The 17,857-nt window shown below is 38.9% G+C and overlaps 1 protein-coding gene across 1 annotated transcript in view; it reads left to right on the forward strand.

Annotated features, from left to right (window-relative positions):
- Positions 1–17,857, forward strand: part of LOC136691801 (copine-9-like) — a 127,329-nt gene that overhangs the window by 40,023 nt on the left and 69,449 nt on the right. Inside the window, exons 5-7 of the mRNA XM_066664615.1 lie at positions 7,948–7,987; positions 8,663–8,665; positions 9,307–9,383. Of these exons, the coding sequence (XP_066520712.1) occupies positions 7,948–7,987; positions 8,663–8,665; positions 9,307–9,383 (120 nt within the window). The remainder of the gene's footprint in view (positions 1–7,947; positions 7,988–8,662; positions 8,666–9,306; positions 9,384–17,857) is intronic.

Genomic DNA, 17,857 nt, shown 5'->3' on the forward strand with positions numbered 1-17,857 from the left:
TATTAGTCAGTGAACCATCGCAATGATTTTTAAGCAGTCATTTTAAGCTGAAAATATTACATAGTGTTCCTTTAAGAGCAGGTTACCTCTTAACAATTTATATATTGAAACAGACTGGTCATAGTGAGAGGTTAAGAATGGAATAAAGATTGGTCCATAAATCCATAGGCTGAAGCCACATTTAAACTGCCTATAATATGACCAGATCAGTGAAATAAATGAAGTGCATATGGTCATTGAAAGTGTTAGCATGTTATTTTGGTCAGTTTTTTGAGCCTACACATTATTTCAAAAGGTTCTTTTCAAGTGAAACCCACAAGAGCTTCCTCCCTCTCTCTCTTCATGCCTCCTGGGTTGCTGATCGATGTCCTCTGTGGGGGTTTAGAGGAACACCGATGGTAGATCAGCTGGAACTTGGAACAAACTCTTGCTCGGATCATTCACATAGATCAGAACCTGACAGACACCCCATCCACAGTGAGGCACACAGCATCCGTCTGTTCTCCTGTTCTTCTAGACCCACGTCCTCACTCTCTCCTGTCATCCCTTCACAATGCATCTCACGTAGCGTCTCCCTACATAAACCCTCCCACCTTCTATCGCTTACTGCACTTCTCTGTAACTTGTTAGGTATGTTTATATATATATATAGGCCTGGGTACATTTCCTATTTGTTCTATAATTGTCCACTCCATCAGCTCTCTATCTCTTTCTCACTCAAAGATGCGTGCACTTCCCCTTATCTCTCACCCCTCCCAGTCTTGAATCCTATTTCTGTTTCACCTGCACCTTCACTCCAGTCTGTTTCTCTCTGGTTCTTTATTTTTCACACACCATAATCGATAGCAACTCTGACACAGCTCTCTTCCATTTGAGCAGAAGCTAGTGTTTGCAGGCTGTGAGGAGGGGGGGGGGGGGATAAACAATGTTGGGTTTGAGTTTTGTCTGCAGAAGGGTAAACCTGTCATTTTTTTATAGCTGTCTTCACAAGTGTGCCAAAGCCATTATTGATTTGGTATTTCTGAAGCTTTTTACCTTTGCCTCTCTAATGTCACGCTGCACAAATCAGACAAAAGACTCTTTTTGGGAGCACTAGCATCAGCGTAATACAATCTGAGATAAACTCCATGGATGCTCTCTCTGCGCATTGCTATAAATTCTGGCACATTTTCTTCTGCTAGAGGCCTAGACTTGATTCATACATTGCATTGGTTTGAAAGGATGCGCACGTACCTGGCCTTGAGGTACGGTCAGTGGGGAGCTCAGGTTCCTAGCCATCTGGATGTCAATAAACAGATGGAGCATGGCATCGTCTGTCTCTTTCACCATGAGGGAAGTGGGGTCCACTGTGTGTATAAGAGATAGAGCTTTAAAGGAACTTTACATGTTAAAGAGCCTGTTAGTCAAGTGGAAAGTGTCCCATCATGACAACATGTATTGTTCTGTGACTATTGTCTCCTTCAAAAAGCACACAAGCTTCATCTATTGTGCAGTCATCATTCATATCCTTTGTCTGCTGTTCTCTATTCCCTCAGAGCCCTTTCAGGCTGTTTCATTAAATGCCATATGTTTTATATGCTTCCTGGGAAATGTTTAGCTGCTATTTAATTAGAGCCAATGATGCCACAGCTCTGTTAGTAGCTACATTAGCGTAGGAGATGGTAAATTTGAGTCATGTCTTGGCTGGTGCTGACTGTTGAGTCATAGTATTTGGAGAGCCCCCATAGCGTAGTGTTGATGCTAAGCTAATCCCCACTGAAAATCATTAAGGGGCTGAATTATTGATACTCAGTACCCATAGAGCACAAAGAAAATCCTTGCTGCATCTCTATCTGCCTTTCACTTTCTTATGTGATGAGAATTTTGGTCTTTCCATGCGTGTGTTAGGGCTAAGTGCATATGATTTCTTTCTTTCTAGGCACCTATTGGTCGATGCTTGTTTTGAATGCATGAGGATTTGCTCCTTTGACCTCTGTCTCTTGTATTGGTGGCAGGAGGCAAGAGTTAATACCCATGAAATTATCATCACGTATTCTTATCCTGGCAAGATTCTCGAATCAATATCTCCTTGAATAAATGGTTATTTATTGACAGACACGGGAACGAGCATCGTCTATTACAACAGTTCCTGCCCTTCTATCGTCCCTCTAACTGACTTATGATTGATCAGTAGCTACACTACATTAATATTCTGGTGATAACACAGATCCATGCACTCGATGACACAATGGAATGGCTTTTATCTTAGCAGCATATTGTATCTGCTGCAACAGACTAACACTTATCTCTAAAGTGCTAACTTTTCTGGAGATAGAAATGCATTTCTGAATTTTAAAGGAATTTAAATGAGCAATAAGTAATTATTTTACCACCAGAAAAAAAAAAAAACAATATTTATAAAATTGATTATTAATTATTTTAAATGTTTTCTCTGTAGTGCAACTCACACGTCATTAAGAATTAGGAACTATTGAAGTCCCAGTGTGGCTTCCTGACATGGGTGTGGCCATGTTTACAATAGATTTAATACAGAATCGCTAAAAATCTTCCAGGCCACAAGGTGTCAGTGTCATTGCTGTCAACTTCACACAAAGTGTAAAGAGCAGCGTATTTTCACATTAGGTCAAGAAATAAAAAATGGTTAAATATATTCCAAAATGTATGTTTCTTCAAAGTATGTTCCTATGATATTGGAGGAGGTGTTGTGCATGTGTATCAGATAATATGTGTACAGTTGCACGAGAAGATAACTGCTTAAAATACAGCTTCTAATATTAGCTGTTATTAGTACACTGAAACACTAGAATGCCCACACCGGGACATGGCTTAACCTTTAAACATTTTGGATGGTCACGCCTACAATAAACATGATATTAATATAGGTTGTGTATGTGATCAAATCCTCGCAAAAATATACAATTCAATTTTATTTATAGAGAACTTTTTTAGAACTAGTATTTTCAAAAAGCAGCTTTACAGTTGGGTGATAGTGGCAAGAAGACAATCCTTCACAACATGAGGAATAAAACTTGAGAGGAACTAAGTCTTAGAAGGGTACACGTTCTTCACCGGAGCAAAACAAACCAAGTGCAGTACATAAACAAAGAACTATAAACTATGGTGTTACAGAGAGTAACCAGCAGCTTAAAACGTAATGTAATGAGTCTGTTAAGAGCTGTGTTGCTGTAGTGTGAGGCAGGTGAACAAAGAGCAGTCTTAACAGTCTATCAGTGGCAGTGATAAAGACACAATTATTGCCAGAAAGTGAACTAAAGACCACATTGTTAATGTACTATTGCTTGGCACAATTGAATCATCAATTCAAAGAAATTAATTTGTTCCTATTTTTAGTGAAAAAAAAATGATGGGACATGATCAGTGATGGATCTTAGAGATGATGGTTATTACATGGAATATACCTGGTGTTATTCTTAGCACCCTATCTTTTTCTATAAGCATGAACAAAGGCCTTACAGGTATGGCTTTACTACTGATCTGATTGCTATTCAGATTCAAGGCTCGCATGCTGAGATTTGAGTAGATTAGCTCGCACTCCCACGGTGCAGACATGGTAAATAAAAAAAATGTGCATGAAATGTATTCAAATGAAGGAATTCAGCATGTGAATAAACTCCTGATTTTTAATGGTGTGTCGGTGTGATAAAGCACCTTCTTTGTTGGTCCTTTTTTAGTGTCTGAACTGCTGTTGACTGCTACAGACTCATTTATTCCTGTTGCATTATTGTCTGCTTTTGGTTGTACTATGAATTGCCACACATCTGTCATTAAAGATCTAATGAGACTTAGGATATTGTGCTTGTACGCAGAGTTTGTTATCTCTTTAGCATAAGGCAGATCTGGACTTTAAAATAGCTTTCCTTAATGTGTCCATATTTCTATTTGCTAGTATTTTGTTTTATTTTGTACAGATCATCCTCTGCTTCTAATAAATGTGTTAACAACTTTTCTTACCACATATATCACTTAACTCCTACAGTAATTGAATGCTGCTGTTAATTGAATAGCTGTAATGTCACACCCTTGATGATTTTTTTTATGTTTTATTTTTTTTAAATTAATTATTATTATTTTATAAACATCTAGAGTATGGACTGGAGAGTGAATAGTGCATGAATGATTCTTCAGGACTATAAAGGTGCAGTCAGTCTTTTTCTAATCATCCCTGACATCTAGAGATTCTTTAATAAGAGTATCTGAATCATGGCTGCTCCCTTGGTGCTTTTGTGGTGCTTTTCATGGTCAAAGTATATATTTAAATACTAAAAAAGTACAACATGTTTGAAATGAATATGTTTGTGGTAGTTTATAAACTCATTATTGTAGGTTTTCTCTCATATCAAACATTTGATATTGACTGATGTTTTTGTGAACTTTACACTGGAATACTCTCCGACTCAAGAGTTTCATCCCAGTATTGATCTGTCGCTCTCTTAACTAGAAGTTTTTCTGCTTTCTCCGTTTCAAAGGTCACATCACAGTGATATTTCAGGGCTGAACTGCAGCTGTATCTGAGAGCGGAGCGGGAACCAGACAGATAGCAGTGAGTCAGTAACATCTGCAGGAGATATGAGGCACTGAGTTCACACTGAGAGGAAACTGTTTTCTTATCACCGTGATTAGGAAAGTAAACTGGACACATAACCTCACGTCTTCCATAAACACCCTCGCCCGCGAAAGTAATTTAATTTCTCATTCCGCTGTAGCACCTCTTTAAATTGGAAGGGAAAAACGCTGTTCCCAGTTCACTGTACCTTGTTTAAAGTGATTATTCATCTGGGCATTTTTTCTGGTTGTGTGTAACAGGACATTTTTAATGGAAGCTTTTTTTTTTGGTTGGAATTACAGGGCCCACCTCTGCTCCATTTTGCTGTTGCTGTATGTAAATGAGAGCCATTAAATTTTTGAGTGAGTTTATCATCCTCATGCTCTAAATCTCATTTCAGCAGCGCTCCCGGCCTTCACACTGTGCTGTAATTTCATTCCGATACAGGAGAGAGAGACAGACACAGACAGAGAGACAGACACAGACAGACAGACAGTTAGACAAAAAACAAGGTGTGGGACAGAATGAGAGCGAAAACAAAGATCTAAAGGAACCGAGAGAAGTCTGGAGAGGTGTGAAGGAGCAAATGAAAGTGAAAGGCAAAGAAAATGAAGATGGAAGGTAAGAGCAAGAAAAGAGAAAGACAAAATAAAGAGTGAGAGGGAATTACATGGAGAGAGAAAGGGAAAAGAAGAGAAAGAATCGGAGAGGCAGAGAAAACAGAATGAATGAACGAGTAATAGGAAGTGAAAGAGACAAAAAGATAGTGAAAGAAAGAAACAGTGAGAGAAAATATTGAGGGGAAGATTGACAAAAGGGAAAGGGTGATGAGAAACAACAGAAAGGACAAAGAGGAGATAAAGGAGAGGAAGAGAAGTTGCAGTTGAGATGGGGTGGATTACAGTGACGGTGCTTTAGTGTGATTTAGCTTGACAGCTGATGGAGATTTTGACTCCTGTGACTTTTCTGAGATTCTTTCTCTCTCCTCATTTCTGAATGAACATGTTCAAATTTAGCATTCCCTCCTCATCCTGCATCTTATCTTCTGAGCTCCACAGCTCCATCCAGGGGAGCACTGAGACTCCTGCCCATCCATCACTCTCCCCTATGGGCCTGAGCCTGTCACACACTGCCCCTCAAACCAGCACAACTTTTACACGTCCATCTGCATGGTCAGCTACACACTGACCACAGAGACTCAAGGAGAATGAGGAGAAATTCAAATACAAAGGTTGAGAGAGAGGCATGTTTACCGCTGTGTTACATCACCGTGGCCTGAGCCCCCAGAGGTCCAGCAGAGGGGGCTCGCTAAAATCTCACTGTTGGATGCGCTGTCTCCATGTCAGGGCAAAGACACTGGGAGACTACCCTAGAGCTTTGATCCAGGAGGTAAGGCGGGGCTTCAGCAGTATGATTCCTCTCTATCTGTTCAACCCTGAATACCTGTCACTGTAGGCTCAATGTGAAATTCTCCTTCCCAGGATGGCCTAGTACAGTAATCTTTCTCTTTAATTACTCTCAGAGAATGGAGAATAGGAACACACCCTGGAGGGGGTGTCAGTCCTTCGCAGTGTGACACACACTCACACATTCACTTACACACTCACACCTATCCACACTTTTGAGTCGCCAAACCACCTATCAACATGTTTTTGGCCCGAGGGAGGAAACCGGAGCACCCAGAGGAAACCTACGCAGACACGGATAGAACACACCAAACTCCTCACTGGAGCTTTGTGACTGCGACACTACTTGTGTAATTCTGAAGAAAACCTATATGGTTGCATGCAGAGACTGAGCTTTTGGGTGGCTGCTCCTCTTGTATCTAGTCATGATGCCCTCACCTGTTTATAGTGGAGTGATTTTGAATGGTGCATGTTTATATTTACACAATGGAATTACGTTGGCCTGTGGTAACATTAAAAATCTTTTCTTTGTAGTTTTGCCAGATAATAATGCTTCATGAGAATGAACCAACCACTGTTGTTTCTCTTGTCTTGTGTCACTCTTGTTTTTATTACAGTTTATACAATTTGGAAAATTGCCAAAACCAAAACTGATATTCAGAACATATTTGGCCAGAAATTGAAGAGAGCACAAAAAAGCATATATTGTCATGTTACCAAAAGAAACACAGTGAAGCAGAAGTATTCAATTAAAAAAAAAATAATTGAAGTAACATATTCTAAATTGTTGCTCCACCTTACATGGTTTAGCAATTTTGGTGCCATTATATACTGTTATATATACCATTTTGGTACCATTTGAGATGGAATGGGGAATTGGAATACAAATTTAATTCATATATTCATTATCTGTGACCGCTTATACAGTTCAGGGTCACTGTGGGACCAGAGCATACCCAAAATCACTGGCTGCAAGGTGGGAACACCAGGACCCTTCACAGGGCGACACACACTCTCACATTCACTCACACCTATGGAAACTTTTGAGTAACCAATCCACCTACCAACATCCTCAGGACATGGTGTGCCACCATGTTGCCCCTGAATATATATATATTTTAATAGAAATCTAACTTTAGTAGGCAACTGCACTTTTTTCATTTTCAGGTAAAAAATTATATTCGTAGTTAGTTTGTTTCCCATTAACTGCACATCCCCTAAACGTTTATTATGAATGCAGTTAAGTTGTCCTCTGCTCTGTTATTCTGTTAAAGCATTCAAAACTCTTCAACTCCACATAAGTGTGACAATAAATTTCTGTCTAAGCATGTGGTTAAAAATGGAATCGGGTTATCAGCAGTGATTACAGTATTGTGCCATCAAACATTATTTTTCCAGTTTTCCCCATTTATTAGGCCTGTATAACATAAATAAATCAGCCACAGATATATTGTGCTGTATGTGTGTGTGTGTGTGTGCTCAAAGATAAATCAGTGCTGTAGAATATGATGCTCCAGAAGATGTGAGAGCAGATAGTAGGAGAGAAGTGAAACAGAGAGAAAGAGAGCATGCGAGGAAAGGAGACAGAGGATTCTTTTTGTCAAACACGAACAAAAATCATTGCAGAGTCTCATTCATGTGAGCTCCTAAGGGTTCCCTGTGGGAGCTGTGGCCTGGAGGAAAATGGAGCATGTTCAAAGAAATGAAATGAGCTCAATCTGTGGACCCTCTGCTCCTCATTTCACTCTCACTTCCCACGACGCGCACACACCCTAATGGCTATCATTTTCTTCTCTCTCTGTAATTACTCCTGTATAGCCTCTCTGAGACCTTTCCTGCCACTAATTATAATCCTGTTTAAAATAAAGTTTGCCCATGGTTTTATGACAACATTTCTTCTCCATGTCTTCATTAAACTGCTATATTTGAAGTGGCATTGCCAGTTTAAACCATTTGGACTTTTGTGCTCTTCTTTAGGTACAATGTGGACACAAGAAGTTCAAACATCTCCAAACATGTAAGTCTCCAAAATTCAGTATATATTTCTCTCTGTTTTGTTATTTGCACCAGGAGTTTGTGTCCATATTTGCCAGAGAAATATATTTTTACATTAATTTTACATAATTCTAGATAATTATAATAACAACAGGTCTCTTAGAAAGGGAAGCATCCTGGGAAAATATGTAAAAAATAATACAAATATATAAAGAAAAAGGGACTCATAGCATCCATGAACCACAATCACATCACCAACTAAATTATAAACAGCACTTAGTGTTTTCTTTGAGAGAAAGGGTTAAATCAAGTTCCCGACATACATGAGAGAGGACCAATTTCAACACAGGGTCTGAAAGGATGTGGGGCTGTAAAGACAAAGTTACTGAGAAAAAAATAAACAAAATAATCTCTTTTTATAATAAATATTTTTGCCTTTCTCTGATAATGGAAAAATGAATATTTTGAAGTGCTTAGTGCTTGTTTTAACTGGAGATTAAATAAATGAATGATGCCTTGAGTCATGAATTTTTAATGGAATTTATATTAACACCAGAAAGAAACAGAAATTCATTGCAAACCTTGTTCTTAATATCTTAAAAAATATTATGGCTTTTTATTTGTGGCCTTTTTCTTGATATTTAACTGTTCTCTCTCTCTCTCTTTTTGCCCCTTCTTGCTGTTTGTGGATGAACAGAAAGTAAGTAGCCCTGCAGGAACAGCTGCTTCAGTGTGTGTGTGTGTGTGTGTGTCTGTGTGTGTTTAATGAAAGAACAAGCACTCCCAATATACTTTAAAATTTATTCTGACACCTCTAGGATTGCCATTTCCAAACTTAGTCAGAGATAATGACTGTTTTTAATTAGCTCAATAGAAAACTCCTTAGATGAGGAGAGTAAACCTAAACAGAGTACGGCAGATTAGTGTGGAGGGCAATCCTGTTTAAATATCTGTTAAAATAAGCAGCATTGAACAGCTTGTTCAGTAAAAGGTGTCACACAGTGCAGAATGCGTTCCAACATTGCAATCCCAGTCATGTTTTTAATGTATTACTAATATTACTATCCCCCTCATGGCAACTTAAATGGTGGATCATCAGGAGCACTGGCATTTAGTCTGTTTTCCTCCAGGCTTATGGAGCTGTTCCTGCTTTAAAGGCAGAGGTGTAAACAGTGCAGAACCAATGAGATTTTACAATGAGAGAGTGAGATTTTCTATATTGATGGAACAATAGAACCCTAGCATATATTGTATATCAAAAAACATACTTTATTGTTCAATTTACTAATATATTTCCGTTTCCATAAGTGTACATGTGTTAATTTGAGTGTGTTGGTGTAGGATTTCCTGGGCCAGACGTTCTGCACTCTTGGAGAGATCATTGGCTCAGCAGGCAGCCGCTTGGAGAGAACATTATCGTGAGTGCACACGTTTTGATTCATTAAACACAAATGACTGAATCACCTGTAAACTCAGCAGCACTGTAATTGAATTGAACTGGTTTGGAACAGCAGTGATTGAGTGTCTGTATTTGAACTCAGTGAGTCATGGATCTTATTGGATACCCTTAATGTTTGGTCTCATATCTGTAGCAGTTATTGCAATATTTGTTGACATTAGCCTGCACACGCCTATGTAATGTGGTATTGTGGAGTCTTTTGGTGTGGGTTCATATATGAAATCTAATTTTGCGGCCCATTTCCATGGTACATTTGCATGGTATAGTTCTGAGCTGTGCTATGCTTTCACAGAATGCGTTTGTATTTTATATTATGTAGAATGATGGTTTCCAGAATATGGCTGGCAGCAGACTTAGAAGTGTTTCAGCGTACAGTAGAACAAGTGTTTCTGATACTCTATGCACCAACCAGATGTCTTGGATATATTCGGCAGAAATTTTTGTGTTAAACAGAGCCCCCCCCCAAACACACACACACACACATATATATGTATATACACACACACACACACCAGACTTTCTCTGCTCTTTCCTGGTAAATGATCCAATATAAAGGATGGCACGTTTTGCAATAATGTAAAGGTGCCCATATCTTACCTGTTTGAATTCAGTTCCATCAGTAATTGTAATTAACTTTTCATCTTTAATAAAGGAACAAATAAAACTGCCTGTATGTACAGTTTAAGCAGGCTACAGCAGCTTTTAACATGGGGTATTATCTCTCTGCATGATCTCTGCCTCTCAAACCTATCTCAGGTAGAGCCTTTTTGAAATCTTTAGTGCCTCAGCGGTCTGAGCTGTGATTGGCCTGCTACATCTCACCTGATGAGGGCTGCTGAGCAGGTAGACCTGTGGATTTCTGCGACCTGTGAATTACAGCAGTCCTGATGTATTCCTATGAGACAGATTCCAACTTTGAACGATTCGGAAATTTGCAAGTCTGATAGCTTCAAAAAGCAAAAGCAACCCGAGTAGTACCATGATCCTATATTGTTGAAAACACACTCGAAAACTGTGGGATGAGAAATAATTTTTCGAGCATAGGAAAATATTAATTGACAAGCCAAATAAAAATAAAACATGAAATACATTGTTACAAAATATATATTTTATGTATGTTTTGCATGATTAGGTTAGGTTATAAACATGAATTACTCACTTAATGTTTAGGTCTTGTGATCGCTCTTTCAAATCTCTTCACCTTTTCATAGATATGACAGTAAAGACAGTCTGTAGTAAACATAATGTGCAAATTGCAAAAGAAATCAGCTCCATGGATGCATGTTTTTTCCTGAGGGCGAGTGTGTTCTGACAGAAAAAGCTGCTATTTGTGTCCCACCTCCCCTTGTACTGTGAGTGGCCACTTGTGTAACCTACAAACCGGATTCCAAAAAAGTTGGGACACTAAACAAATTGTGAATAAAAACTGAATGCAATGATGTGGAGGTGCCAACCTCTAATACTTTATTCAGAATAGAACACAAATCACAGATCAAAAGTTTAAACTGAGAGAATGTATCGTTTTAAGGGAAAAATATGTTGTTTCAAAATTTCATGGCGTCAACAAATCCCAAAAAAGTTGGGACAAGGCCATTTCTTTCCACTGTGTAGCATCCCCCCTTCTTCTTACAACACTCAACAGACGTTTGGGGACAGAGGAGACCAGTTTCTCAAGTTTAGAAATAGGAATGCTCTCCCATTCATGTCTAATACAGGCCTCTAACTGTTCAATCATCTTGGGCCTTCTTTATCACACCTTCCTCTTTATGATGCTCCATATGTGAAAGATCTGGACTGCAGGCTGGCCATTTCAGTACCCGGATCCTTCTCCTACGTAGCCATGAGTAGTACGTGAATGCTGCAGAATGTGGTCTGGCATTATCATGTTGAAAAATGCAGGGTCTTCCCTGAAAGAGATGACGTCTAGATGGGAGCATATGTTGTTCTAGAACCTGAACATAGTTCTCTGCATTAATGGTGCCTTTCCAGACATGCAAGCTGCCCATGCCACAAGCACTCATGCAACCCCATGCAATCAGTGATGCAGGCTTCTGAACGGAGCGTTGACAACAACTTGGGTTATCCTTGCCCTCTCTGGGCTGGATGACATGGCGTCCCAGTGTTCCATAAAGAACTTCAAACCGTGACTCATCTGACCACACAACAGTCTTCCATTTTGCCACACTCCATTTTAAAAGACCCCTGGCCCAGTGCAAATGTCTGAGCTTGTGGAGCTTGCTTAGAAATGGCTTCCTATTTGCACTGTAGAGTTTCAGCTGGCAATGGCGGATGGCATGGTGGATTGTGTTCACTGACAATACTTTCTGGAAGTATTCCTGAGCCCATTCTGTTATTTCCTTGACAGTGGCATTCCTGTTTGAGGTGCAGTGACGTTTAAGGGCCCGGAGATCACGAGCATCCAGTAGAGTTTTACGGCCTTGACCCTTACGCACAGCAATTGTTCCAGATTGTCTGAATCATTTGATGCTGTTATGCACGGTTGATGATGATAACTTAAAAGTCTTTGCTATTTTCTGCTGGGTAACACCATTCTGGTATTGCTGCACTATCTTTCTGCGCAACAATCGTGGAATTGGTGATCCTCTTACCATCTTGACTTCAGAGAGACACTGACACTCTGAGAAGCTCTTTTTATACCTAATCATGTTGTCAGTTGACCTAATTAGTGTTAATTGGTCTTCCAGATGTTCGTTATATGTTCAATTTCCTTTTTCCAGCCACTTATTGCTACTTGTCCCAACTTTTTTGGGGATTTGTTGACACTGTGAAATTTTGAATCAACATATTTTTCCTTACATTAAATGTTACATTTACACAGATTAAACTTTTGATCTGTCATCTCTGTTTTATTACGAATAAAATATTGACATTTGGCACCTCCACATCATTGCATTCAGTTTTTATTCACAATTTGTTTAGTGTCCCAACTTTTTTGGAATCTGGTTTGTAGTTGCTACACACTTTGGAGTGGTCAGTGAAGGTGGCTTAGGGCAAGTGAAAATCAGAATTTAAATGCAGGGTTAAAAGAAAAAAATAAATAAATTCAAAAACAGAACACAGGCATTTTTATACATTTTTATGAAAACCTGAAAGCCCTTTTTGTAAGAAAAATCCATATTGATGATTGGGTCTACTCATCTATAATCAAATAGTTTAGGTTTCCAGGGACCTGGAAGTTGTGGGTTCAAGTCCCACTCCGGGTGGATGTCTGTGAGTAGTTTGGTGTGTTCTCCCTGTGTCCATGTGGGTTTCCTCTGGGTGCTCTGGTTTCCTTCCACAATCCAAAAACACACGTTGGTGTGAGTCGATTGGCGACTCAAAAGTGTCCCTAAGTGTGAGTGTGTGTTGCTGTGTAAAAACTGGCGCCTCCAGGGTGAGTTCCTGCTTTGCGCCCAGTGATTCCGGGTAGGCTCCAGACCACCCGCAAACTGGATATGCAGTTAAAGACACTGAATGAATGTATTAATTAACTTTGAATTAATATTTTGCCTCATGTGTGTACCAGTTTATTCATTGGTTAATTTATACTAAGAAGCAAATGATAAATCTATACATTAGTATTGTTAAATATTCTACAGTCCCACTGGCCTAATGGGGTGTGTAACAATTAATTCTCAGTAATTTTCCTGTTGTATATTAGTCTGAATTTGAAATTGGGAATATTAATAGGCAATACGCCCTCCTTTTCTGCAATAAAATCATTACTCGTACTTGCCTTTGGGCATGTTAATGTTAGGTTCATATATGGCTGATTCTGCTGGCAGTGCTTCTCCATGGAGATTATTAAAAGAAAAAAAGAAAGAAACACTGGTGTCAGTAATGGATGCAACATAAATAAGCTGAATTCAGACACTTGAACATATGGTTCCCCATGACATATATCAAGGTCAGAGTGGTAGACGTCTGGGAAATGTCTTTTCTGTCCATTTTTCTTCTTTTCTTACCTGTGTCAGCTCCTGTGTAAGATTTGCTTATGCAGATCAAACGTTACACCAAAATTCCAAAAAGGTATAGAAAGACTACTTTATACTTTAGGTACATCTAGATAAGATAAAGCTGCTTATGCATTTGTATTATTGTCAGTACATAAGGCTGAGGCAGCATATAAAGTGTGTATCTAAACAGCCTGCAGAGCTGTGAAATATCAAAGAGGCACAGTGAAATATCTGCAGATGATGAAAGTGGAACTTACTTTTTTTCAGCTGCATGATTAAGGGTAATAATACTGTCGTTAATAGCAAAATAAGCTTACTTCCTGACACTCCAGGCTCATTTTAAATTGGTGCTTCAATCAGATGCTAACCCCTGTGGTGCCTGTTGTAATTGTTGCTTGCATTAAGATTACGCTGACCCTGCATCTATTTAAGAAGGATAGCAGGAAGTCAGATGGTTTGATCAGGTCCCAGATGGAGTTGGTGCTTTAGGTAGAGGCCAACAGGGGCAACTAGTGTTGACCCTTTTCTTTTTCTGTCTGCACTTAATAAGCTATTTTTATATTAATGCTAACACAGTGGGATTAGTGCAATATCAATTCCGACCAATTCCTCTGAGTTGAGAACTTTTTAGAGAGTTTTACAAGAAGGAATTTTCCCAGAATTTTAATTAAATTGTTTTGTTGTTATAAAATATGTAAAGTCTGCACTCATGTTCATGTTCCTGGAGGAGCATTGTCTCATTTCACTGTGTACTTGTATATAGCCGGACTGAAAATAAACTTCTGCTTGAACTTAAACTTAGCAACTACATTACCAAAGATAAACTGTTGAATAAAATATTACCTCAAGATTTGTTTAAATGTTTTTGTGTTATTTGTGTGCTGTGCAGAAGCAAATAAATTGACATTTGCTTTTCATTATATTGTATGGTTATATATTTATGTGGACACAGTATTTTCACTGAAATAGTGTAGGCATAGGACCTCTTTTTCTAATAAATAATGAAAAGAACCAATGGAGAAAAGATGCAGGAACTTGTTAGAAATCATGTTATTACTGAAACTTTTACCATTTATTTGATTTGCAGTTCTTGACTATTTAGCTGAATCAATTTAAATTTGATAGTGAAATGGTTGGGTTGCTTAGATATTTCAGAATTACAATTTTTGAATAATCTGTACACCATGTTACGGCAGGACGAGGAGACAGACGTAGACACAAGGGGATCTTTATTACAAACAACAAAAAAGAACTATAACCAAACAAACACAAGAAAGCTAGAAAAAATAAACAAGACTAGATAAAGACAGACAGGAAACAGTTGTTAACCGGGGTAGACATGGGTAAACTAAGAGACACAGAGACATGGAAACACGCATCTACACACACAAGACCAGACAGGGGAGCGCGACAAACAAAGGGATATAAATACACAGGACAAACGAGGAACACATGGAAACACTAATGAGAGGGCAGAGACTGAGGCGGGACTAGGGTGGAGACAAGAACAAAACAAACAGAATCATGTGATAACTAAGCACATGGTGGGAAAACAGAAATGCAACAGTACAGGACAGGGCAAGGGCGTCATATTTGAACATCTTTTCTACTTGGAGACACAAAAATTAGTTTAGGATTGTACTTAGAACAGAAAAATTTCTATTTACATTCAAACAAAATACATTTAAATTACTTATACAATTATGTTGAAGTTATGCAAAACATGGGACGTGACATTGTATGACAAATGTTAACATTCCACAGACATGGGGGATGTAGGAGAGATAGTATCCAACGTTTTTGTGGGGTTCAGACAGATGTGATTTTTCTGCATATACAGCACATGATACCTCCATCCGAGGAATGCTTAACTGCCAGAACTCTGTCAGAAGGAGAGGTCATCATGCTTCATTGATGTCCTCATTATTCTCACACGCGAGGGCTGAGAGCTCAGTTTTCTCATAATGATCCTATTTGTCACTTTTCCACTGATGTTCACTTAGATGACTGAATTTGAGAAGCTGAAGTCAGGATGCTACACAGGTCGTGCTAAACAGGTCGTCTTTGAAAACTGATATTCTGTAATAGTAAATAAGTTGAACGTGATCTTTACTCAGTTCTGTCTATTAACGGTTCATTAACTTAAATGATTAGTGGCTCAAAAAAAGACTTTTGAGAAAAAATAAATATTTTGAGAAGAGTGAATAAACACTTTAAACCTGTTATTAGACCCACTATTCTCACTCTTGAAATACTAGGTTTTTAGTAGAAATGTTTTCAATTAATTAAAAAGGTAATGTCGCAGTCACACAGTTCCAGTGACCTGGAGGCTGTGGGTCCAAGTCCCGCTCCAGCTGACTGTCTGTGAGGAGTTTGGTGTGTTTTCCCCGTGTCTGCATGGGTTTCCTCTGGGTGCTCCTGTTTCCTCCCACAGTCCAAAAACAGACATCAGAAGGTGGATTGGCGACTCAAAAAAAGTGTCACTGGGTGTGAGTGTGTTACCCTGTGAACGGCTGGCGCCCCCTACGGGGTGTGTTCCTGCCTTGCGACCATTGATTCTGGGTAGGCTCCGGACCCTCCATGACCCTGGACTGCATAAGCGGTTTCAGATAATGAATGAATAATTAAATACTGTTATAAATACATTAAATACATTGAGGTATTAAAGTTCCTACATATAAAATAGTGTTTATCAAAGCTATTTTGAAATGCACCCTATGCTGATATGGGTCATGGGTACTGCACGCACATCTTGTATAATATCCAAAAAATGCATGAGCGTATTCAATACTAAGTGTCATCTACAGGAGTATAAAGCCCCCAGGAGTGGGTTGTGTAGCCGTGGAACTATATTCACTGTCATTCAAATTTTATGTCAGAAACGAAAAATGAAAAAAATGAAATATTCATTATGAGCTTTCCCTTTTCTCTCTATCTATCTATCTATCTATCTATCTATCTATCTATCTATCTATCTATCTATCTATCTATCTATCTGTCTATCTATCTATCTATCTATCTGTATATTTCTCTATTCCTTTCTCTTTCTCTCTGTTTCACATCTCTTTCATAAAAACACATGAAATGTTCTTTCCACTTGATGGCCATGTTTCTATGGTAACTGAGAACATATGTCTCCATCTCTGGCTATCATAGAATTTAAGTTGACTTCCCCATTTTCTTTTTCACTTTTTCATCTTGCTATCTTTGGTTCCTAACAATAGATCAGAGGGTCATAGAGTAAAACACAACAGAGAGTGGAAGCTCTATTACTGTTGAGCTCCAGTACCAGTGAAAACTCACTCTGGTGCCAGGAGGGTGAAGCATTAGGAAACGTCAGTGGAATTCATAGCAACATGTCTCTGCGAGTTCATCCTCACGTTCAGAACAAACAGGTGTCAACTGTGACAAGCTCATCTCCGATAACACACTTGTACTGATATCCCTGTTTACTGATACTTCACTGATAGGAGGGTTACAAGCAGAGGAGGACAGTTTGATGATATGGTATCATTATTGTGGTAATCATCAGTACCTCTGGAACATTAAACATCTACATGGATCATGAAGAGTCTGGTTTTTCCACATGTTTTTGGTGAATTTTCTCCTCAAATATAAGCCATCCTGGGGTTGTGGGTTTGAGTACCCTCCAGGGTGTGGTCCTGCCTTGTGTGCAGTGATTCCAGTTAGGTTCTGGACCTGTGACACTGAAATGGATAAGTGGTTGCAGACAGTGAATGAATGAATGAACGAACAAATAAATGAATTCATTATAAATCATATCCATTTCCAACCATCAGTGATTTTCCCCCTGATCACACACAGTGCCCCCTGCCTCGGGAGGGTGGAGGTGAAAATGTGCTTCCTCCAAAACTTTTGAGGCCAACTCACCACTACTTTTTGAACAGCTGATGACAAAATGCCACTGAACAAGTTAAAACTTTGGTGAAAGCAAACTGCCCAGACCTGTCACATTATCTGAAAAAATGCCAGTGCTATGTAGGGCTACAGGAAGGGCCTTCCCACCCACAAAAAGGGTGAGGCCAATGGCTCTAAAGCTTTTCTATGGAGATTATACAAGCTCTGCGCACAAAATTGAATACCAATGTCAGTAAAGGGTGCAACATACTGAATTTACTGATTATAAGGGGTAGCCTATTCTTCCATCTATCAATCTATCCATCCTCCAGTTCCTTAATCCATTCATTCATCTATTCATCCATCTATCCATCCATCCACTGACACTGTTATTATGTTTAATGTTTACATGACGTGTGTAAATGACTTTTTATGATGATAGAATTGTGATGTATTTGTTACCCAGTGATTACTGTCCTTTAAATTGATATATCCATATATTTTATTCCACAAATTCCCTACTTTGCTCCATGTACAGGCCCCATATATTATTATATGTGTAGGACGAATTGTACCTTGTAGTTTAATGGCACTGAGACCAGTCACCAATGAAAAATGT

This window comes from Hoplias malabaricus, chromosome 3 (genome assembly GCF_029633855.1).
Source record: "Hoplias malabaricus isolate fHopMal1 chromosome 3, fHopMal1.hap1, whole genome shotgun sequence".
In the NCBI taxonomy this organism is placed as follows: Eukaryota; Metazoa; Chordata; class Actinopteri; order Characiformes; family Erythrinidae; genus Hoplias; species Hoplias malabaricus.